At 51.1% G+C, this 23,054-nt stretch overlaps 3 protein-coding genes across 5 annotated transcripts; all 3 read left to right on the forward strand.

Moving 5' to 3' along the window:
- The first annotated feature begins 34 nt into the window (after window positions 1-34).
- Window positions 35-13,353, forward strand: Best2 (bestrophin 2). 3 transcript variants are annotated; one of them, XM_002134617.3, is made up of 12 exons: window positions 35-251; window positions 3,749-4,150; window positions 4,962-5,072; window positions 5,156-5,342; window positions 5,397-5,765; window positions 5,840-5,968; window positions 6,808-6,915; window positions 11,036-11,284; window positions 11,354-11,690; window positions 11,787-11,879; window positions 11,963-12,349; window positions 12,431-13,353. In XM_002134617.3, the coding sequence occupies exons 2-12, from the start codon at window positions 4,080-4,082 to the stop codon at window positions 13,048-13,050; spliced, it is 2,661 nt and encodes an 886-aa protein (XP_002134653.3). In that variant the 5' UTR covers window positions 35-251; window positions 3,749-4,079; the 3' UTR covers window positions 13,051-13,353. The 3 variants fall into 3 exon arrangements, with proteins under 3 accessions (XP_002134653.3, XP_033238099.1, XP_033238100.1); XM_033382209.1 differs by having other exon boundaries at window positions 36-251; window positions 12,284-12,349; XM_033382208.1 differs by lacking the exon at window positions 6,808-6,915.
- A 1,391-nt stretch (window positions 13,354-14,744) lies between these two features.
- LOC6900951 (uncharacterized) lies at window positions 14,745-15,537 on the forward strand. Its single transcript, XM_015186937.2, has 2 exons — window positions 14,745-14,893; window positions 14,963-15,537. The coding sequence occupies exons 1-2, from the start codon at window positions 14,857-14,859 to the stop codon at window positions 15,454-15,456; spliced, it is 531 nt and encodes a 176-aa protein (XP_015042423.2). The 5' UTR covers window positions 14,745-14,856; the 3' UTR covers window positions 15,457-15,537.
- Window positions 15,538-15,790: 253 nt separating this feature from the next.
- Window positions 15,791-21,592, forward strand: Mdr65 (Multi drug resistance 65). Its single transcript, XM_001354185.4, has 10 exons — window positions 15,791-15,931; window positions 16,325-16,623; window positions 16,756-17,001; window positions 17,080-17,251; window positions 17,308-18,180; window positions 18,250-18,646; window positions 19,394-20,117; window positions 20,215-20,511; window positions 20,579-20,945; window positions 21,026-21,592. The coding sequence occupies exons 2-10, from the start codon at window positions 16,325-16,327 to the stop codon at window positions 21,578-21,580; spliced, it is 3,930 nt and encodes a 1,309-aa protein (XP_001354221.2). The 5' UTR covers window positions 15,791-15,931; the 3' UTR covers window positions 21,581-21,592.
- The last annotated feature ends 1,462 nt before the right edge of the window (window positions 21,593-23,054 follow it).

The raw sequence follows: 23,054 nt of genomic DNA on the forward strand, positions 1-23,054 counted from the left end.
CCTCTGCTGCCACTACCTGTTGCCAAGCTGTAGGAAAAACACAAAAAAAGTTCAGTTAAGAGCCGCTTGTGGCCAACGGTGGAGCACAGTTTCGTAGCATTTGGCGAGCCGTTTGGTCGGACATCGGAATCGGCATCGTCGGACATCGGACATCGGGGCTAAGCTAAGTCCAAGTCCAGCGTTAAACCCGTCGGACAGACGTCGGACATCGTGTCGCTGTGCGGTGCGCTGTGGTGCGGTTCGGTTCGGTGGTACGTTTTGTTCAGTTTCTGAGCTGGGGCCCACAGGCGCCCCAAAGCCCCCAAAGCCAATCGCCAGTTGATCGTGCGGAACCCCTTGCGTTGGGAGCCCCCTCCGAGGTCTGTCTTTGGCTCGCAGCACTCCAACACAATAGAGAGAGAGAGAGAGAGAGAGAAACAAACAGAAACACTATAATATATACATATACGAAAAAACAGACGCTGTTGCCACTGGCTGCTGTTGCACTGCTGTTTTCCGTGTAATCGTCGGATGAAATGCCTCCAAAATGCAAGAACAAAAATCAAACTAAAGTGCAAGTGCAAGAACATCAAATATTACCCAGGGAAGCCCAAAGACACGGTATCTTTAGCTGTATCTGTATCTGATGTATCTGATGTATCTGTATCTGCTGTATCTGTATCTCGCGCGTTGATCTGTAGTCGTAAGCACACGCCAGCGCGTGGCCTAGATGGGCGGCTCCACGTAAAGCCGCCGTCTATTCAGAGCTTATGTTTTTTTTTTTTCGTATATTTTTGTTGTATTTTTTGTTGTTTTTGGGTGTCGGCGGCAGCATTTGGCTCAAAGCCAAATTCGAATGCAATTTTTCAATTGAATAAAAGGCTAAATGATGCGGCAATTACGAGTAGATACAAGTATATAGATACAAGATACATATAGTAGAGTGGGATTAGCCATAAATAGCTGTGGAAGATTGTTGTTAATGAAGTAATTGATGCACTTGTGTGAGCCCCAACGGCATGGAATGATAAATGAATGGGGAAACATGGGAAAATCCACGACTAAATTGATTTAAAATCGTTACGGGCATGGAAATATTATAATCCACCAATTAATGTCCGAGAAAACTCATTAGATATCCTATTAGATATATTAGAACAGGAGAGAGAGGGGGCCTTTGGCCCAAGGGGCATGGATGTCCTCCCCACAAGGCACAAGGACTCATTCTCAAGAGAGATGCATCCGTTGGGGCGACTCTCCACAGGGGCTATCCATCTATTCATCGCTTTATTGTGTTAAATCTATAATTACTTAACGAACACGCTAATTTTATACCCAATTTACATCAAGAGGTGCCCATTTTCCCGTATAAATCCGCTCGTTTCGAGTGGCTTTCGATTGGAAGCACCTCAAATGAGTTTATGGAAAATGCTAACGATGCTAACAGAAGTCGGGCTGCCCCTCTTTTATTGTGTGCTAATGAGGCAAGAAATACTCCCACTGCCGTCTCAAGGGGGGGGATCCACCGCCCATCAATCTGTGGGGGGGGGGCCAGGGCCACCGTTTAGGCCCACTTCGGCGCCTGACTCATTTGTTAAACAATTCGGCGATTTCGGGCCCGTCCGAAATACGTCAGAAGAAAGTGAAATTTATTCGAGTCTGAATTTCGTCACCAATCAATGTCCGTGGGCACTGGCACTGGCACTGGCTTTGCTTTGCTTTGTTTGTCTTTCTTTGTGTTTGCCCGTGGCTTTGCGCCGCAGTGAAGGCTGCCTGGCAGGCTTCGCTCCGGAGATGTATCTCAGTATCTTTTTATCTCGGCATGTACACGGTGTAGCCTCTGTATCTGTCAGCTCGCTGTTTGCCCTGTTTGATAATATATTACGGAAGAAGGGGACACTTATTTGAGCTATCTTTTGAGCGGGTCAATGGGTGACTGTGGCTATTTACAGCCTCCGGCTGGGCGAGTGGATTTTTGGGCAAATTGCGAAAGAATTGCAGTTGTTTTCGGAGGCAGATACGAGGCGGACAGACAGACAGATTAGCCGGATCCCAGCTCGTAAGTGCGAGAATTTTTCATGGAAATCTCTCTATGGTAATTGTGCACTAGGCATCCAATATAATTATTCAGTATTCAGCAATACAATCGCTTGAGATACCCATCGGATAGTTCTTGGGAAACACACACACACACACACACACACTACATGTGTATCTATGTATCTAGCCACTAGATCGAGGGACAAGTGGGTGGTGGATGGCCGCCGGAGGGGCGACGGCTATCGTGACTTGTGACAACAACAACAACAACAGCAACCGGTTATCCATTGGCTGGAGAATTGGGTGGAATCTCGTATCACTCGTACATTCCTGAAGATCACCTGCCATGTTTGTAAACGAAATTAACGCCGCACTAGAGTGAAAACTCTGCCGTGCCCCTAGCCCCCTCCACCCCCCCATCCACCCCCTGCCGATACAGCCGATCCAGCGATGGAGAGAACCCGTTTCGGTTAGAACTCCCTCTCAATCCCCCTCCCTCCCCCTCCCCACTCCGCATTTATGCAAATACAAATATTTGCAGCTTTAAAAAATAAAAAATACAAATCGTATGCCTGGCGACTAGCCAAAAGCAAACGAAAAGGAGTAAAAATAACCTCGAAAACTTCTCTCCCTCTCCCTCTCTCTGCCTCTGTCTCTGTCTCTCCGGGCAACACGCAACAGGTTTCTCGGTTTCTCGGTTTCTCAAAATCAAAGATTTAGCTTCGACCAAAAATGATTCGATTAATCACAATTTTTAGGGAGAGAAACGCAACATAAACGAAATACACAACGGAATAAATCAAAAACCCTCCCCCCCCCCCCCCCCAAAAAAAAGTAAACAGACGGAAACTGCGACTTCGGGGGGCTGGGGGGGGGGGGGGGGGACTGTAAGGCGCTGACGGGGCACGAAATAAAGAGAGAAACAATCAAGGTTTTTCGGGTGAAAAAAAGAAGAGAAAAAAAGCCAAAAATTAAAAGATGATAAAACAGTTTTTGGCATTGAGCGTGTATCCCCCCCACCACCATCCCCGTCCCCTCTATCCCTTGCCTCCTCTCCGCTGATCGTATTTTTGGGGAAATCCTGGCAGCAGAAAACAAAAAAAAAAAGAGCCACAAAATAATTATGCCTCGAAGGTGAATGAAGATTGTAATAAAAAATAATACAAAAAATAGTACAAAAAAAAAGTGATGTGCGTGAAACTAAAAAAACAAATTAAATATACATATATAAATATATATTTCTGAGGTCTAAAGTGTTTCGCAGAGCCTTAAAACTCTATAAATGCAAATAAAAAACAGAAAAAACCTAAATCAAAAATAGTAAATAATTACAGATGATACCCCTACCCCCTACCCCCTACACCCTCCCCCGCCCCGTCGCATTGGAAAGTGCAATCGAAATTAAATGTCAAATAAATACACAAAAAACAAAACAAAAAAATATAGAAATGGAAAAGCAACAAAAACCCTTCGAAACGAAACGAAACGAAATGAAACGAAATGAAACGTGCGGGAATTTCGGTTTTAGTTAAAATTGTATTTTTGTTATTTGCATGTAACGAAAACATACGATATATATATACACTCGTGTGTGTGTGTGTGTGTGTGTCTTTGCTTTACAGTTGGCTTTTTCTCTCTCTCTCTCCCGCTTGTTCTCTCTCTCCCTCTTCCGCTGCAGCAACTATTGTTATGGCTTTTATTTTCATTTTTTGTTGTTTTGTTTTTGCAGGAGAGAAGCTTACAAAGAGAGGAGAGGGACTCCGTTTCGCAAAGAGAGGCAGAGAGAGAGGGAGAGGACGCCTTTGAAGAGAGGAAGAGATCGCTTTGGCGAGGGACTCTCCTCCGAAGAGAGCGGGAGAGCGACATGCGACGACGCCGTCGTGGCCGCTGCTGTCAATGACGAAACAGCGACGAAACATACAACAAAAAGCCAAGCAAAAACAATATTCGCGTACAAAATCAATCAGCAAGCAATTCGGATACGGCCTTCCCCCCACAGCAAAAGATACAGATACACTCCACACGAGTAGAAGTGTGGCCGAAAACCAAGAGCCGCCCCAATGACCGTCTCGTACGCGGGCGAAGTGCCGAATGGCAGCAGTTTCGGCTGCTTCTGGAAGATCCTATGGAAGTGAGTACCCATCCCATCCCATCCCATCCCATCCCATTCCCCGGTGGAGAGGGGACTTAAGTGGGTCACCCAGTGGCTCTGGTGGTACTGCTTCCTCGCACTGCGGGGGTTTTTCCCCTATTACTCATCTTTCCACTTGTGCCGCTGGCTGGCTGTTTACCAACGAAATTAACATCGAAGTTTTGTGTAAACAATCGCCATGGCGACAGCGACAGCGACAGTTCCGCTTCCACAACATCTGCTATTCGAGAGGTTTTTTGCATTAATTGTTTCCCCGAAAGTGCACTCACTCGTAACCGTCGAAACGGTAGGGCCATCGGGCCATCGGTCCATGGGGCCCAAAAAGTGATTCCGATTCCGATTCTCTGATGCTAGGAATGTGCGTTTTAAAACATGTTTTTTCTTTTTTTTAATAGTTTTAATAGTTAATCTCTCCTTGAGGCCTTTTAAGCAACAGATCACAGAGGGACCTTGGATCAAAACAAACAGAACAGAACAGAACAAAGACCCCGAAAGACCCTCATTGGGGGCGGGGCGAGGGGGAGTTAGACCAGTTTCAAAAGCGTGTTTCGATTCACAGACAAACACCATCGAAAGGCCATCCCCCAACCCCAGCCCCAAGCCCCAACCCCATTAGAATTCATTGGAAGCGACATGCAAGCTTATAATATCATCATCATCATCCATTAAGCATGAAAAATAGTGAACAAATACCAGGGTAGGGGGAATGAGGAAATCATCGTCAAAGCTCAAAGATATTCCATCGAACTCCATCGATCCAGTAATACCCAATACCTTCCCCTCTTTGCAGATGGCGCGGCAGTGTCTACAAACTGATCTGGCGCGAATTGGTCGCGTATCTGTGCCTCTACTACACCATAAATGTTATCTATAGATTCGCCCTGACCGCCAACCAACAGGCGTGAGTATTGGCCGCGTCCCTGGGCGTCCCTGGGCCACTGATTATCTCTCTACTGATCTACTCTCTCTCCTTGGTGGGGCCAGGATCTTCAACAAAATCCGGCAGTACTTCGGACAGCAGGGCGAGAGCATACCCATGTCCTTCGTGCTCGGCTTCTACGTGAACCTCGTGGTGAAACGCTGGTGGGAACAGTACCGCCTGCTGCCCTGGCCCGACACGCTGGCCCTCTTCATCAGCGCCGCCATCTCCAATGCCAACGGCGGAGTAAACGTAAGCGCCACAGACAGCGAGAGTGTATCGATATTAATCCCTTGGTCCCTTCAGAACGAAACGGGTCGCCTGATGCGCAGGAATATCATGCGGTACATGGTCCTGGCCTACGTCATCACTCTGCAGCGCATCTCGCTGCGTGTGAAGCGGCGCTTCCCCACCACCCAGCACCTGGTGGACGCCGGCCTCATGCACGAGTCCGAGATGAAGATCTTCGAGGCCCTGAACGCCAAGAGCCCCATGTCCAAGTACTGGATGCCGCTCGTCTGGGCCACGAACATCATCAATCGGGCGCGAAAGGACGGCCTCATCGCCTCCGACCACATCGTGCAGACGATTCTCGTCGAACTATCGGATATTCGTAGGCGTCTGGGTGGCCTCATCGGCTACGACACGGTCTGTGTTCCTTTGGTCTACACGCAGGTACGATACGCAGGGGGGGGCCCCCCCTCTCTCTCTAACGACTCCTTCTGCCGCTTACCAGATACTCTTCACAGGTGGTCACCCTCGTGCTGTATACCTACTTTATTGCCGCCCTTCTGGGGCGACAAATGCTCCCGAACGTCCTGGATCGCAATGGACGCGAGGACCCCGATTTGTACTTTCCGCTTTTCACCGTCCTGCAGGTGAGTTTTCCCCCCAACATCCCAACCGATGGCCACTGCTGCATGTCGCGTTCAATTCTCAAATTCAAAATTCTCAAAGAGCATTTAGAAGTTATTTGCTTATAATTTGCACGTTCCGCTTTATTTAAGCCATAAATCTTTAACAATTTTGCACGTCTCGTTGACGTTTTGTACAAATATTAAACAAAAACTTGTTGCGGTTTCTCTGCTTCTCTGTTTCTCTGTTTCTCTGCTTTCTGTTTGTTTTTTCCCCGCTTATTATTGTTATTTTTTCTGTTTAATTTGTGGCTCATTAACGTAAATGTAACTGAAACTGTGGGCCAGGTAGAGCCAGGCCGGGCCAGCCCTGGCTACCGCCAAATGTAATGGCGATACCTTGTCACCGATACGGAGGATGCCGATACGATACCCTCTCTCTGGGGAGTGCAGTGTGCACTGCAGATACATACATATAGATCTGTCTATCTATCTGTAGATATCATGATATTCGGCCAGCTACAAAGGCTGTTTCTGCTCTGCGGTTTCTGCGGGTTTTCTCTGTCTGGACAGATTTCAAGTGCTCGACGCCTGCCTGCCCCCTGCCCCCTGCCCCCTGCCGCCGCCTGCCACCTGCCTTCTTATGTAAACGATTCGCGGTCACGTCTGAGAAATACTTTTCCCCCAAAGTTGCTTCAGATAGACGGATGGATAGACAAGTGTTTAGCCCATTTAATTTATACTGTTTTCGCGCGAAAAGGTACCGAGAGAAGGCAGGAGAGTGGTGCTGTGGGGCTGAGGGGCTGTGGGGCTGGTATCTGATTCGATTTAATCGTGTTTCCCTTCCCCTTCTCCCCTTGCAGTTCGTCTTCTATGTGGGCTGGCTGAAGGTGGCCGAGGTGCTGATCAATCCCTTTGGCGAGGATGACGATGACATAGAACTCAATTGGCTGATCGATCGCCACATAAAGGTGAGTCACGCACACAGAGACGAGGCACAAGGTGTTTCATGGCTCGACATGAAAAATCTCTAATAAGCAATCATCAATATACAAATAATCCCCGCGGCGTATACGTGATATTTTCATTAAATTATTAGCAACAAAATCCCCCCCCCCCCCCCAACCCCCAAATGAAACGGCTGAAAACCTGTCCAACTGCCAGTTAAAATTATTTAACATACACTTGAGAGAAATTTAAATTAAATTAAATTTTAAGCCACCGATTTCCAAATAAAACCGAAAGAATTTTCAAATGAAACAGAAACCTTAAGTGCAATTAAGACACAAAGACCTTGGGGCGGGACAAGGCACATCCACATCCACATCGACATCCACATCCACATCCGTGTATCCATCAGATACTTAACAACAAACCATTCACTCCGCGTCCGAGTCTGAGAGCACAATTATATCCGTAATTATGAGCGCTTCCAAGTATCATGACTGCTCGGATCTTGGCCTTTTTCGAGACTCTGCTAATTGGGTTAGCGTGCTGCAAAAAAATAGTCAAAAAAAGGGGCAAAGGGGGACTATCTCGGCGATAATCGGGCGAGAAACTGCTGCTCCAGAGATTCTCTTCCGACTCCTCTCGATCATACGATTTATGCATAAATCTATCTTTAGTTCTGGTTCTGTCTATCTGTCTATCTATCTATCTGTCTTTCTGTCGTGTATAAATCTTTATTAATGTGTGGAAATCTTTGTACATATCCGAGAAATGTGTTTGTGTGCCAACTTAAGATCGTGGCCAAAGCAAATATAAATTTCCATTTGATTTAATGCGGTATTCGATGAACGATCGAATATCGACCATCGACTAACAGGGGTGTATTCGATGCATCGCACAGAACATGTCAAGTGTTTCCAAGCCGATCCATACCCGACCCGATCTCAAGTCTCCGATCTCCGGTCTCCGATCTCCGATCTCCGGTCTCAACCCGCAACCGCAGACTAATGAATAATGATCTCCTCTTTCTGGCTGCCAAAAGTCATAGCCATCGGAATCGATTTGGCTTTTTCTGATAGTAGCTTTTTTTTTGGGTAGTTAATTGTTCAAAATGAATACTTTAAAAACCCAGCAAAAGTCGAAAAAAATAGTTTCTTATTTTGTGATACATTTTTTCGTAAAGGTGCATTCATTGGGCGTCGTTTAAGGTATTGTTTGTAGCAATCCATGGACGAACGGCTGAGGTGGGCCGCATTACTCCTCCGAAGGATGCTGGGAGTCGCTGAAGAGTCGCTGGGGAGTCGCTGGAGAGTTGCTGGAGAGTCGCTGGAGAGTCTCCTCCAAGAAGAAAACCTGCCTCATCGTGGCATTCCCTACTCTGCGGTTTATCGCTTGTTTTTAGATGAATATTCGCTAATATTCGTATCTCGTTCCGTTCCAAAGATCCAGTATTCCACCTCGCCGCCCCTCCGCCTCTCCGCCCCTCCGCCCCCGGTTCTCTGGGGTATTTTCTGGAACGTTTGACTTCGGTTTAAAGCTCTGTTTTTGCATATCTGTATCTCTGTATCCACAAATGCTGTCTGCAGTGTGCCCCCATCCGCCCCCGTCCGCCCCTACCACGCCTGCACCACCTGTATCTGTATCTGTATCTGTATCTGTATCCGTATCTGTACCTGCATCTGTGTGCGCGCGCGTATCTGTGTGGGGGTCTGCTGTGGGCCGCTGTTTTGTTGCTTGCAATTATTTACAAAAATCCAGCAGCCGAGCCGAGCCGAGCCGAGCGGCCAGCAGCGGCAACAACAAATTGAAAACAGGTTTTTTTTTTTGTATTTTGTATTTTGTTTTTTGTTTTTGTTTCGTTTAAAAACTGAAAACATTGAAACCTCTTTTGTAGAGCGCTTTTATCATTGAATTTTGTTTTTGTTTTTTATTTTTTTTCGTACGAGTACGTCTGCCAGTGTGTGTGTGTGTGTGTGTGTGTGTGTGTGTCTTTTTATGGCTTAAACTCCGAAATTTCAGTGGAGAATCAAGAGTGTGGGGTGGGGTGGGGGGCAGGTGGAGGAAGAGGGGGATGGCATGGAATGGAGGGAGAAATGCATTTCCAAGAAAACGCTTAAATGCTTCGCTTATCACCCAAGAGAGAGAGAGAGGGGGGGGAGGGAGAGAGGGAGGGAGGGTGGGAGGGAGGTTATTGTTATTGCAAAATACTTCTACCATTCTCCCATCCCATCTATTTCGTGGCCTATTTCGCACCTATCGCACCCCACACCCCCACCAAAACGTGACTCTTGACGGTTAACGGTTAACGGTTAACGGTTTGAGGCTTTGACGATTGACGTGTGCCCATAAATAGAAAAAAAAAATGGAAAAAATAGAAAAACAGAGCACCACGAAATGATTAAACAAATGAGTAACACTCGTACATTTTTGTATTCATATTTTTATTTTTATTTACCCCAACAAATTGTTTCGGAACAGATGGTTGCCCACAGAGAGCCTCCTTGGGCCACCCCATTAACCCTGTACATGTGTCCTACCAATATACAGCCCTTAGAAAGTCTTAGTCTTGTTTCCTAATACAATGCAGTCGAGTTCCTTCGAGTGGGAGAGATCTATGGCATAAATCATGCACGGATCCTGGATGGGGGCTGTGCTCAGGGGATTCTAAAGTCCTCGAGAATCGATGTGCCCGCAGCCCGTGGCAGCTTATAGATAGGACCAAGGACGATCAGTCATTTCAAAAATTGGGACTATTTGGGAGAATAACTTTGGTCTTTCTGAAGATAACTCATGGATGCCCCAAGCCCTGGATATTACTATTTCATAAACAGAGTCCACAGTATTTTCCACGGTCCTTGAATGTGCTGGATCAGTGGGGATCCTTCAGGGCTGTTTATGCCGAGCCCTGCAGGGCGGACATCAACAAGTATCCATCTCGGATGAGCACAGCCAGGGAGGAGGTGTTCTACAAATCTCTGCCCCAATCAGAGGCAATAATCGATCCGCAAGGCAGAGCATTCCTTTCTCACTCTCTTCCTTTCTCACTCTCTCCCTCTCGATGTCTCTTTTTAACGCTACAATTTGTAATATCTTTGCAAATAAAAGTATCTGCTGTTGTGGGCTGCGAAGAGCCGAGCACTTGGGTTTTCGTGTGTGTTTTTTGAAGTGCGGCCTGGAATTATGAAATAAATTAACAAAAAAAAAACCATAAAAAAAAACTTATCAACAATTTCACTTTTTCTTTTGTTTCAAAAGTGGAACAACAATAAAAACAACACACAAAACAGTGGATTGGCATTAATATGTTTTTGTTTTTATTTCATTTATTTTTTTTGTGATGTAATTAGGTCTCAGTGCCGCCTCCTCTCTCTTTCGCTCTCCCTTTCCCTCTCCCGCTCCCGCTCCCGCTCTCTCTCTCTCTCTCTTTCTCCACTTGAAATGCCATCAGAAATGGGAAGCACGTGCCCCACATCCACCACCACCACCACTCCTGATTTCCATATATCTACCACTCGACTGATCTGATCCACTTTTGATCGCGAATTGATTGTGATCGATACATTTACGATGCATCAACGATACATTAACGAACCATTTACGATACATTAACAAACCATTTACGATGCATTTACGATACATCAACGAACCATCTACGATACATTTACGATACATTTACGAACCATCAACGATACATTAACGAACCATTTACGATACATTTACGATCGTATTTATTCGTAGGCCGCCTACATGATTATCGATGGGATTACATTTATGAACCATTTACGATACAATTACGATACATTTACGATACATTTACGAACCATTTATGATACATTTACGATACAACAACGAACCATTTACAATACATTAGCGAACCATTTACGATACATTTACGAATCATTTATGATACATTTATGATACATTTACGAACCATCTACGATACATTTACGATACATCAACGAACCATTTTTGATACATTTACGATACATTTACGAACCATTTATGATACATTTACGATACATTAACGAACCATCAACGAACCATTTACGATACATTTACGATATATCAACGAACCATTTATGATACATTTACGATAGATTAACGATACATTAACGAACCATTTACGATCGTATTTATTCGTAGGCCGCCTACATGATTGTCGATGAGATGCACGAGGAGCATCCGGAGCTGCTGCGCGACCAGTACTGGGAGTGCGTCGTCCCCAAGGACCTGCCCTACACGGTGGCCTCCGAGCACTACCGCAAGGACGAGCCCAAGGGATCCGCGGAGAAGTACAAGGTGAAGAAGGAGGACGCGATGTACGCGAACATAATGCCCGGCGGGGGCGGCGGAGGCAAGCGAATGCTCAGCGACGATGTCTATGCGGACTACGTGAGTACCCTGTAATATCCTGCAGCACACTGCAATACCCCAATACAACACCCTGTGCGCGCTCTGCAGGAGAGCGTCGACACGCCGATGGTGGAGCGCCGGAAGAACAACTGGCTCGTGCGGCAGCTGTCGCGCATGGGCTCGATGCGGAGCCAATCGACGGCCTACTCCTCGGGCGGCATGCCGTTCAATCGGCATCGCCTCAACTCGGTCTACTCCAGCCCCGAGTCGGGCCTGCCCCTGACGATCCTCCAGCAGCAGCAGCTCCAACAGCAGCAGCAGCAGCAGCACCAGCAGCAGCAGCTCCCGTCGATGGGGGGCTCCCAGTCGCAGCAGAAGTCGAGCCTCTACGGGAAGTTTGTGCATCGCAAGTCGATACGCGCCCAAAGGCAGTTGATAAAGCAAAGTGAGTATCTACCGCGGTACAGATGCATCTGCAGATACATGCCCCCAAAAGTATGCTTCACAAATGAATGCCAAATGATTCACGTTTATTCATTAGATTCAAAGCTAAATGGCCTGAATGTGAATGTGGCCAAGACACGGCCGCGGATCCCCACTCCGGAGGTGGCAAAAGACGGCAGCACGAATCCAGGTGAGCGGCATGCGTCTTTCCCCCCCTCCCCCTCACCGAGCACCCCACTCATGCACCGTATTGTGTATCCGTATCCACTGTAGCCTCTAGTGCCGTCATAATGGCGCCATCACAACACCAAAGCGCACCACAGCAGCCCCCGCAACAGGCACAGGGAGGGGCGCACCACGTGTACCCCTCCTCCTACACCACAACCAACACCACGAGCACCAGTACGGGAATGGGGGCAATGGGGGGAATCGGGGGCATGGGCATGGGCATGGGCATGGGGATGGGCATGGGCATGGGCATGGGAGGGGGCATGCATCTGGGGCACGATGGCGGCGGACAGGTGCTGGGCACGCTCCTCCTGTCGCCCATCAAAGAGATGGACAGCTCCTCATCGAATAACACTCTGATTCCAGGACACCCAGCCACAGCGGCCCTGGCGCAGGCCATCAACATGAAGGATGGCTTTCCAGCAGTCAGCAGTGAGTACCGGGCATAGATATTCCCGCAGATGCAGATGCAGATTCAGATTCAGATACTCTAACCACAATCTCTCTCCGTAGCCCTTTCTGCTGCCACGAACATCACGACGCTGTCGTTTCCCTTCACGATGGCCAACAGCAGCGGCGGCGGGGACACCATTCCCACGGGGACCCTGAGCATCCTTCCCATCGCGGCGAACGCCCAGCTGCCGACCATCACGACAACGGCCAGTGGCTACGAGCCCAATGACGTCATCACCACGATCCCCGTCTCGCTCTCCATTCAGCGCTCCCCCTCGTCCCTGTCCATCGTGGACCTGGGCCAGGATCAGGACGGCTACAGCAACAGTGGCTCCAGCAACGGCATGACCGTGGGACCGGGAGCGGGCGGCGGCATCACCACCACAGCCCTCCTGTCCGTGAAGCCCCTGAACGGCAGCGGCAGCGGCAGCGGCAACGGCAACGGCAACATTTCGCGGAACAACAGCTTCAGTCTGAGCTTCAACCTGCAGGACCCCACAGTGCGGTCCTCGGTGCGTTCGGCAGGAGCCCCCACAGTGGATACGGTGGACAACTCTTCATCCGGTGGCGCGATCGCCCTGCCCCAGAGCGGCGCCACGGCAACGGCCACGGCCACGAGTGCTCCCTCAACCCTCGCCAAACACAGTCCCGAGGCCAAGACAGGAGAGGTCTATGTCTGAGCGGAGGAACAGGACACCTACTCCGACCCATCCACTGGATTATAGCTTTCGTCGTAGGTTTAAGCACCCCCTTCCAGAACCACTGATACGATATTATCATCTAGGAAAGAGAACAAAACAAGAGTAATCCTCTCTTCGGATTGTACATACATATGCACACATCAATATACACACATACATGTATAGCCCACAGACGGATCGTATCGTAATGGATCGTAATATCGTACGGCACACGCGAGTCTTTCTCGATAGTTGGGCGAATAAATTACGAATAAAATCTTTACCAAGAGAATCTCCACTATATATTACCCGTGCAAACATTGGACCGTGTAAATACTTTGGAACACCCCGCCCCCCCTCTCCCCCCGCCGCCCCAAAAAACATAATATGTGATATGCGATTATTGTATGTGTTTTTTTTTTGTTTTTTGTTTGTTCAAGCTATAAAATTTGTGCATCTTTAGGATTAATGTGGAACTCCATGTAACTCCATGTAGAGGATGGTAGAAGAACACAGATCTAATAAATTCTAGGCTCCTTTGTACAGATACAGATACAGATACAAATGATCGACGAGGCAGATGAAGAATTTTCATTATTTTTTTTGGTAATTTTAAACTTTAAACTGAAATAAAATCAAATTTACTTAACAGAAACAAAAAAAAAAGAGTACGTTCAATCTGGAACTGGTTCTAGAAGCACGAGCACTTCTCGATAGTTAAGCGATAGCGAACAAATTGCGAATAAACTGCGAGCAAACGCTCGAAGGAACGCTCCACGATACCGATAGATGTCGACCATCGATATGGAATGGAAATCTCTTTGGATTTGACATCTTTTGCATACAAATTAATCACTGATTTAATATCGAAAACCGGATGGAGTATAGACAGGAAATAGGAACTAGTCCAATATTATAGCGAAGGCTGTGCAATACCAGAACTATACCATAACTATCCGTTACTGTCCGTAACTGTCCGTAACTGTCCGTAACTCTCTCACTTCCAACACCTGTGGGAACAGCGAAAACAGATTTGAGTTCTTATCCCCTCGAAAGTTATAGCCGTGGAACGGGAAATGGCGAAGCACTTGGGTTATTCTCTTACAGACCCTCTGGGGTGGCTTCATAGCTGCCTCCCGGCACTCCTGCTCCTGTTTGTTGTACACCTGTAGGCACGAAGGATCATGTATGTCGGGGATCATATCTGCCTGGCCCCATGCCGATTGGGTTGACAATTTGGAGCTGGTAGATGGCAGGTTATCCTCTTCTCGGCCCGTGATCGTTGGAGGACCCGCTTTGGGTGCCAGCCAGTCGGGTGCCGGCAGGAAAACCCCAAAGTCTTCAGAGATTGCACATGCAAAAGATACACAGGTATTCCGCAAGGGATTCATTCCTTATCTTGAACGTGGAGCGGAGGATCTTCTACGCGCATGTTTCCTTGATAGGCTACACAGTACCAGGTACCAGGTACGAGCTACCAGGTACCAGGATGTTCCATAAAGCGTGGTCAGCCCCGCCCAGGACTGGGTCCCAGAATCCTGCGAGGCCGAAGCCGAGGCCGAGTCCTACGCTTGTGGCGCATATACACTTGGTTTTAGTGCCAGTCTCTGATTTTAGCAAAGCCCACTCTGAACCTCTTCCAGTCTCGGGCTGTCTCTGTCTCTGTCTCTGTCTCTGTCCCTATCTCTGTTTTCTCAGTCAGTCTCCAAAGCAGGCGCTAAAACTATTGCCACAAGCAAGTTGCTCGTTTTTAGAAGTCGAAAGGCTTACCCACCAGGAGACGGAAAAGCCGGAAAAAAACGAGAAATGCCAACAAAAAAAAAAATGAAAGGAAACGCTAAAGGTAAAGGAAGTACTCGGTTCTGCGGCCATCGGACAGTCGTAACTCATTTCTCATTTCGTCTCATTTCAGCTGGGAGTATACCGGTGGCAACCGCGACTGTGGTTCGGCGCCAAATGCCGCCGCGCGCCTGCAAGACCAAGAGCCAGAGCACCGCCAGGCCCAGTCTTACTCCCAGCCGCCAGCAGCCCAGCCGCCTGGCCACGAAGCCCAGCCTGAAGCCGACCACTGGCTCCCAGGCGCCATCGCAGACCATCGCTAAGTCGAGGCCCACCGGTCTCGAGACGCAGCAGAAGCGCTGCCTGGAGGTGCGCAACACCTTGGGCGAACGCAGCACCCGGCACATGATGGCACTGCGGGCGCTCCGCCCTACTTTGGACAGCGTAAAGCCCTGGGACTCGGACGATGAAAGCGAGTCGGTCGGAGTCGCTCCCGTAGCTGGTCCCGGAGTCGCTCCCGTAGCTGCTCCCGAAGTCGCTCGCGCTGGAGGAAACGCCGGTACAAATCAGCCGGCACCATTCGTGCGGCGCACCAGCAGGAGGCTCAAGAGTCTGCCTCCGTTTTAGATTGTTGCACCTTCCACCCTCCACCTTCCATCCACCACCTTCCACCCTCCACCTTCCACCCTCCACCTTCCCGAATGCATTTCTCGTACAAAATGAAAGAAAAAGAATAAAGAAAAGAAAAATCCTCTACAGAATGTCTCTTTTACTCTCATTGTAAATTGGAGCGCCTCTTTCGGCGGAACCTACCCCAAGAGCGGAAAGCGGAGATCAATTAGAATTGTGAACCCCAAAGCGAGCGATTGATACGATACACTCACGAGTACTCATGCCCCAGCCCGAGTCCGAGCCCGAGCCCGAGCCCGAGTACTCTGTCCAGCATCCACATCGGGGAATCAACATAAATGGGTGGCTCCGCGGACGGTGTTCCAGCAGTCGCGCTTGGGCGGTCCGAGTGAGCAGTAACGGATCTTCCGCAGAAATCAGTGCATAGATACAGTATCTCAAGGATCAAAAAGTGTTGAAAATCAATTAAAAGGTGATCATCCATCCCACGACAAGGAGACGGGGTAGGGGGCAGGGGGCAGGGGTCGAATGGCGCCACACAGATTTCTGTACGGGCCTCTGATTCCAATCGAATCGAATCGCTCCAAATTGGCGTTGGAATGTCCAATAATAAACGGTAGATTCTATTACTCGTTAACCCCGCGGGTCAATGAGAGAGAACTATGGCAAAAGATACAAAGTAGCTGCTGTACCCTTGCCACAGCCACAGCCACAGCCACAGATACAGATACATGCCTCTGAGAGTGTGGCAGTAATTGAATTAACCTTTGCGTGCCGCCTGTCTGTGTCTGTGTCCGTGTCTGTGAATAAATCGCGGGTCTTGGCTCGAGTAACACTATTCCTCCGTCCTTCGTCGTACCGATAGATGGACGAGGCTTCTGGCACGACGACAACCGATGGCAAGTCCCTGGATGAGGCCCCGGTAGCCGCAGGACTGGAGCCCACACAGCCGATCGGCTTCCTGCAGCTCTTCCGCTTCTCCACCTGCGGGGAGATCGCGTGGCTCTTCTTTGGGTTCCTCATGTGCTGCGTCAAGGCGTTGACCCTGCCCGCAGTGGTCATCATTTACAGCGAGTTCACGTCGATGCTGGTGGACCGGGCCATGGAGTTCGGGACGAGTTCGAAGGTCCACGCGTTGCCCCTCTTCGGGGGCGGAAAGTCGCTGTAAGTCGAAGGAGGACCTGCCTATCCGTCTATCCACCTATCCGCCTATCCGCAGAGGCTGATCTACAGAGCTCTTTCCGCTCTTTCCGCTCTTCTCTCTTCTTCCGTTCTTCTCTCCGTTTTCCCCTGCAGCACAAACGCCACTCTGGCGGTGAGGAATGAGGCCCTCTACGACGACTCCATCTCGTACGGCCTGCTGCTGACCATCGCATCGGTGGTGATGTTCATAGCTGGCATCTTCTCGGTGGACATCTTCAACGTGGTGGCCCTGCGGCAGGTCTCGCGCATGCGGATCATGCTCTTCACCTCGGTGATGCGGCAGGAGATTGGGTGGCACGACCTGGCGAGCAAGCAGAACTTCGTCCAGAGCATGGTCGAGTGAGTCCCCGCCAGAGGAGTCCCCGCCAGCGAGTGTGCTCATTGCTTTTGCCTTTGCTTCTGCTTCTGCCCTTCCAGTGACGTCGAGAAGATACGCGACGGCATCTCCGAGAAGGTGGGACACTTCGTCTATCTGATTGTGGGCTTCATCATCACGGTGGCCATATCCTTCAGCTACGGCTGGAAGCTGACGCTCGCCGTCAGCTCCTACATTCCCATCGTGATCCTCGTGAATTATTATGTGGCAAAGGTGAGATGCGAGGCGCACAGATACACAGATGCAGATACATTTGTATCTTTTGCTAGTTTCAAGGAAAACTCACGGCCAGAGAGCAGGAATCGTATGCGGGGGCGGGAAACCTCGCCGAGGAGATCCTCAGTGCCATTCGCACGGTCGTGTCCTTTGGCGGGGAGAAGGCGGAGGTGCAGCGCTACGAGAACTTCCTGGTGCCCGCGCGGAAGGCCAGTCAGTGGAAGGGCGCCTTCTCGGGCCTCAGCGACGCCCTGCTCAAGTCCATGCTGTACCTGTCGTGTGCGGGCGCCTTCTGGTACGGCGTCAACCTGATCATCGACGACCGCGGAGTGGAGGACAAGGAGTACACTCCTGCCATCCTGATGATCGCCTTCTTCGGCATCATTGTGGGGGCGGACAACATCGCCCGGACAGCGCCCTTCCTCGAGTCCTTCGCCACCGCCCGTGGGTGTGCCACCAACCTCTTCAAGGTCATTGACCTCCAGTCCAAGATCGATCCCCTCTCGACGGATGGAAAGCTCCTCAACTACGGCCTGCGGGGCGACGTGGAGTTCCAGGATGTCTTCTTCCGGTATCCCTCCCGCCCCGAGGTCACCGTCCATCGGGGCCTGAACATCAGGATCCGCGCGGGGCAAACGGTGGCTCTGGTGGGCTCCTCCGGCTGTGGCAAGTCCACGTGCGTGCAGCTCCTGCAGAGGTTCTACGATCCCGTCTTCGGTTCCGTGATGCTCGACGACCTGGACATCCGCAAGTACAACATCCAGTGGCTGCGCTCCAACATCGCGGTGGTGGGCCAGGAGCCGGTGCTCTTCCTGGGAACCATTGCCCAAAACATCAGCTACGGCAAGCCGGGGGCCACCCAGAAGGAGATCGAGGCAGCTGCCACCCAGGCGGGGGCCCACGAATTCATCACGGGACTGCCAGAGGTGAGTGACACCCCATCGATATCGACATCGACATCGACATCCACATCCACGTCCCCCTCCCACCCACAGAGCTATCGCACAATGATCGGGGAGCGGGGATCCCAGCTGTCGGGCGGACAGAAGCAGCGCATTGCCATCGCCCGGGCACTCATCCAAAACCCCAAAATCCTGCTGCTGGACGAAGCAACGTCCGCCCTGGACTACCAATCGGAGAAGCAGGTGCAACAGGCCCTGGATCTGGCCAGCAAGGGACGCACCACCATTGTGGTGTCGCATCGTCTGTCCGCCATTCGCGGGGCCGACAAGATTGTCTTCATCCAGGACGGCAAGGTCCTCGAGGAGGGCTCGCACGACGACCTGATGGCCCTGGAGTCCGCATACTACCGAATGGTGCGTGCCGGCGACATCCACATGCCCGACGAGCTGCAAACGGAGGACGAAGAGACGACCATCGATGACGCCAAACGTAAGTACGGCAGAAGGAGAGACACAGCAAGAGACAGATACAGTGGAGAGTCCCCAGAGGAATCACAGTTAGGAAAATACTACTAGCAGGCGAGCGAAAATACCATTCAAATCCGTAAAACCATAAAACTCCCTTCTGCAAGTCTCTCTGAAAAAAAAAACAACAACAAGAAACAACTCGGGACTTACTGGCGCGAAAATATTCCACACAGGCATGAGACTCCAGCGCGCTGCCGCGCAGCCGCTGCGTCGGTAAGCCGAAGAGGGACATTGCTTTCCGAATTCAGTTCGGGTGATCGGCTCGGCTCGGCTGGGCGACACACACAAACCTCATACTTGATTGGGCGGGCTACTGTGGGAGGGGAGTAGTTCTCGCACAGAGAAGCAGACAAACAACTCACTTTATGGGGCTGTGCCTTGCCGACGGCGACTGCAACGTCGACAGCGAAGGCGACAGCGAAGGCGAAGACGAAAAGGGAAACGATGCAAAATTGTTTTTGCAATTAACATGGGCTTGTGCTAATCGAGTGATGTGTCGCCAGTGCGTGTGAGGGAGTGGCGGGAGGATGCAGGGCGCACCAAGCAGCCACTTGTTCCCTATTGCTCTCTCTTTCGTTCTGCCGAGACTTTTGTAAATAAAACGAAAGAAAATGTACCGTGTACCTCCGAGGGTATATTCGACTGGGCATTCAGTTCCATGGACTCCAGTTCTCCCAAGCATCGCAATAACATTTCAATCCCTTTCCAGGCAAAAGCCTGGCACTCCTCGAGAAGTCCTTCGAGACGAGTCCCTTGAACTTTGAAAAGGGTGCCCACAAGGAGAACAGCGTGCAGTTCGACGAGCCCATCGTGAAGCCCCTCCCGAAGGACAGCAACGCACTCAAGCTGCAGGACGCTGCCACCGCCGCAGAGAAGCCCAATTTCTTCCACACCTTCGCGCGGATCGTGCGGCTCTCCCGCCCCGAATGGTGTTACCTGGTCCTCGGGACAATCAGTGCCATTGCCGTCGGCTGCCTCTATCCGGCGTTCTCCATCATTTTCGGTGAATTCTACGCCGCACTCGCGGAACAGGACCCGGAGGACGCCCTCAGCCGCACCGCAGTCCTCTCGTGGGCGTGCCTGGGCCTCGCCTTCGTCACGGGACTCGTGTGCTTCCTGCAGACGTATCTGTTCAACTACGCGGGCATTTGGCTGACGACCCGAATGAGGGCCATGACCTTCAAGGCGATGGTCAGCCAGGAGGTCGGGTGGTTCGACGACGAGGACAACTCCGTGGGCGCCCTGTCCGCCCGTCTCTCGGGGGAGGCAGCGGGCGTGCAGGGTGCCATCGGGTATCCCCTGAGCGGCATGATCCAGGCCCTCTCCAACTTCACTTCGAGCGTCACCGTCGCCATGTACTACAACTGGAAGCTGGCGCTCCTCTGCCTCGCCAATTGTCCGATAATCGTCGGTTCAGTCATCCTGGAAGCCAAGTATGTCTCCCGTCCGTGATTCCGCGGATCACGTGATTCACTCCATTCACTCGATTCACTCGATTCATTCCATTCGCAACCCCACTCGTTTCGCTAGGATGATGTCCACCGCCATCGTGAGGGAGAAACAAGTCATTGAGGAGGCCTGTCGCATTGCCACCGAATCCATCACTAACATCCGCACCGTGGCGGGGCTCCGGCGGGAGGCGGACGTCATTCGGCAGTACACGCAGGAGATCCATCGGGTGGAGGGCCTCATCCACCAGAAGCTGCGCTGGCGGGGCGTCCTCAACTCCACGATGCAGGCGTCCGCGTTCTTCGCCTACGCGGTGGCCCTCTGCTACGGCGGCGTCCTGGTCTCCGAGGGACAGCTGCCCTTCCAGGACATCATCAAGTGAGGGTCCCGGCCCCGGCCGCTCCTCTGCTCCTTCCTCCTAACGGCTTCTCCCTTCCTTTGGCAGGGTCTCGGAAACCCTGCTCTATGGCTCCATGATGCTCGCCCAGTCGCTGGCCTTCACCCCCGCCTTCTCGGCGGCCCTCGTGGCCGGGCACCGCCTCTTCCAGATCCTCGACCGCCGGCCCAGGATCGTCTCGCCCATGGGCACCATCCGGAACACCCTCGCCAAGCAACTGAATCTCTTCGAGGGCGTGCGCTACCGCGGCATTGAGTTCCGCTATCCGACGCGACCCGATGCCAAGATTCTCCAGGGCCTGGATCTGGAGGTGCTCAAGGGCCAAACGGTGGCCCTGGTGGGGCACTCCGGCTGCGGCAAGTCCACCTGCGTGCAGCTGCTGCAACGCTACTACGACCCGGATGAGGGATCCATCGTAAGGGATCCATTCATCGCCATAGACACTCATTCTACAGATACCTTCCTCTCTCTCTCCCCCCACCCACCATTGCACAGCACATCGACCACGATGATATCCAGCACGATCTGACCCTCGAGGGCGTACGCTCCCGCCTCGGCATCGTCTCGCAGGAGCCCACCCTCTTCGAGCGCTCCATCGCGGAGAACATCGCCTACGGGGACAACCGTCGCTCCGTCTCGATGGCCGAGGTGATGGCCGCCGCCAAGAGCGCCAATGCCCACAGCTTCATCATCTCGCTGCCGAACGGCTACGACACGCGGATGGGGGCCCGCGGCACCCAGCTGTCGGGCGGGCAGAAGCAGCGCATCGCCATCGCCCGGGCCCTGGTGCGGAACCCCAAGATCCTGCTCCTGGACGAGGCCACCTCGGCCCTGGACCTGCAGAGCGAGCAGCTGGTGCAGCAGGCCCTCGACTCCGCGTGCAGCGGACGCACATGCATTGTCATCGCCCACCGCCTGTCCACCGTCCAGAACGCCGACTGCATCTGCGTGGTGCAGAACGGCCGCGTGGTGGAGCAGGGCACCCACCTGGAGCTCATTTCCCAGCGCGGCATCTACGCGAAGCTCCACAAAACCCAGAAGGATCACTGAGGCGCCGACGAGGCCGCGCCTTCCGGGGCAAACGATCGCCGGAGAACATATATTCACTGCAACTTGTATCCCAATATCCAAGAGATTCACGCTTGCCGCGTATCGCGTATCGCGCATCGCGTATAGCATTTTCTTTTTTAAGCAGGACTTTTTTTTTTGCATTTTAATAAATAAATAATATCACAATTAACAAAAACGACAGCATTCCACGTATTCCAGTATACCCTTACTGCCAGAAAAGGGAGCAAGGAACCACGCAAACGAGCTGAAGCGCCCTAGGGACGAGCCCCTGGACGAGTCCTGGTCTCCTGGCCAGCTCTCTGCAGCGGCGATCTGTCCCAGGGGGCACGAGGTGGCACCGGGAAGGGGCTCCCACCGAGCCTGGACCTGCTCCGCCATTCGCACGAATTGAAATCTGTGTGCAGCAAAATGGCAACAGTCGAATGTACGAATGGCTCCAAGGATACGAGCTCAAGCCAAAAGGATATGGCACAGAGATCGGAGATGGTGGCGGCACAGCCCTGCGGATCGGGCGGGACTATCTGTGGCGATACTCCTACGCCTATATGAAGTATAGAGAATTCATTTTCAAAGGCCCCGAGGTCAGAGGCCTCTGACGTGCGTTCCGTAAGCCGTAATGGGATGTTTTTTGGATAGACTTTTGCACACACTTCGAGGTGAATCTCTTGAGGGCAAAGAGTAAGGGAAAAGACGGGCTTTCGCATTGAAGTTGACGGAATTATCTCTCAATTGGTTCAATTAATATAATAATATAATGCGAAATACAATCTCCAATTAGAGAAATTAAATTCCGAAGTCGCAGTTGCAACTTCTACAGCGGGCTAGAACGACATCTGGGACGACCTCTAGGGCTGCATTGAGGGTTAGGGGGGGTTTATGGGACCCGACTGGGTGGACACGGAGATCCCGGGCGCTCCGCTCCACAGATCCTGCGAGCGTGTCGTGTGTCGCTTGTCGTTCCAGAGTTTCTTCCATTTGAAGAACCTTTTTCCACACGAGACCCACAAACTGCTTTTTGCTATCTTTCATTCGGAGCGATAAGGAAGCGAAATCTTTAGAGAGCTCTTTATGGCATGGATATCTGTCATCAAAGAGGAGCGTAGCGCCACACGAGTGCCACTCTGTGGAGGAGTGGCATGGTGTCAAGGTCAATGGCATGTTAATCTTAATTATACGGATACGTAAGACCATTAACGTACGTACGACCGTGGGACCGTGGGACCGTGCGCCCGGGGCGTTCCATAAACGTTCCATTTGATAACAGAACAGATCTTCCTTCATTCCCCATAAAAGTGCTGTCTCTGGAGACAGTTGAGATCATATTTATAGGACGCAAGAAATCAACGAATTGATGAAATGCAAATTCCGTGACCTATTTCCACCGATCTATAAATCTATAGTAGACTTTTTTGGAAGGGGGAGCGGGAGGGGTGGGGGTGGGGGAGCACACCTT

Source organism: Drosophila pseudoobscura, chromosome X, assembly GCF_009870125.1.
Source record: "Drosophila pseudoobscura strain MV-25-SWS-2005 chromosome X, UCI_Dpse_MV25, whole genome shotgun sequence".
Lineage (NCBI taxonomy): Eukaryota > Metazoa > Arthropoda > Insecta > Diptera > Drosophilidae > Drosophila > Drosophila pseudoobscura.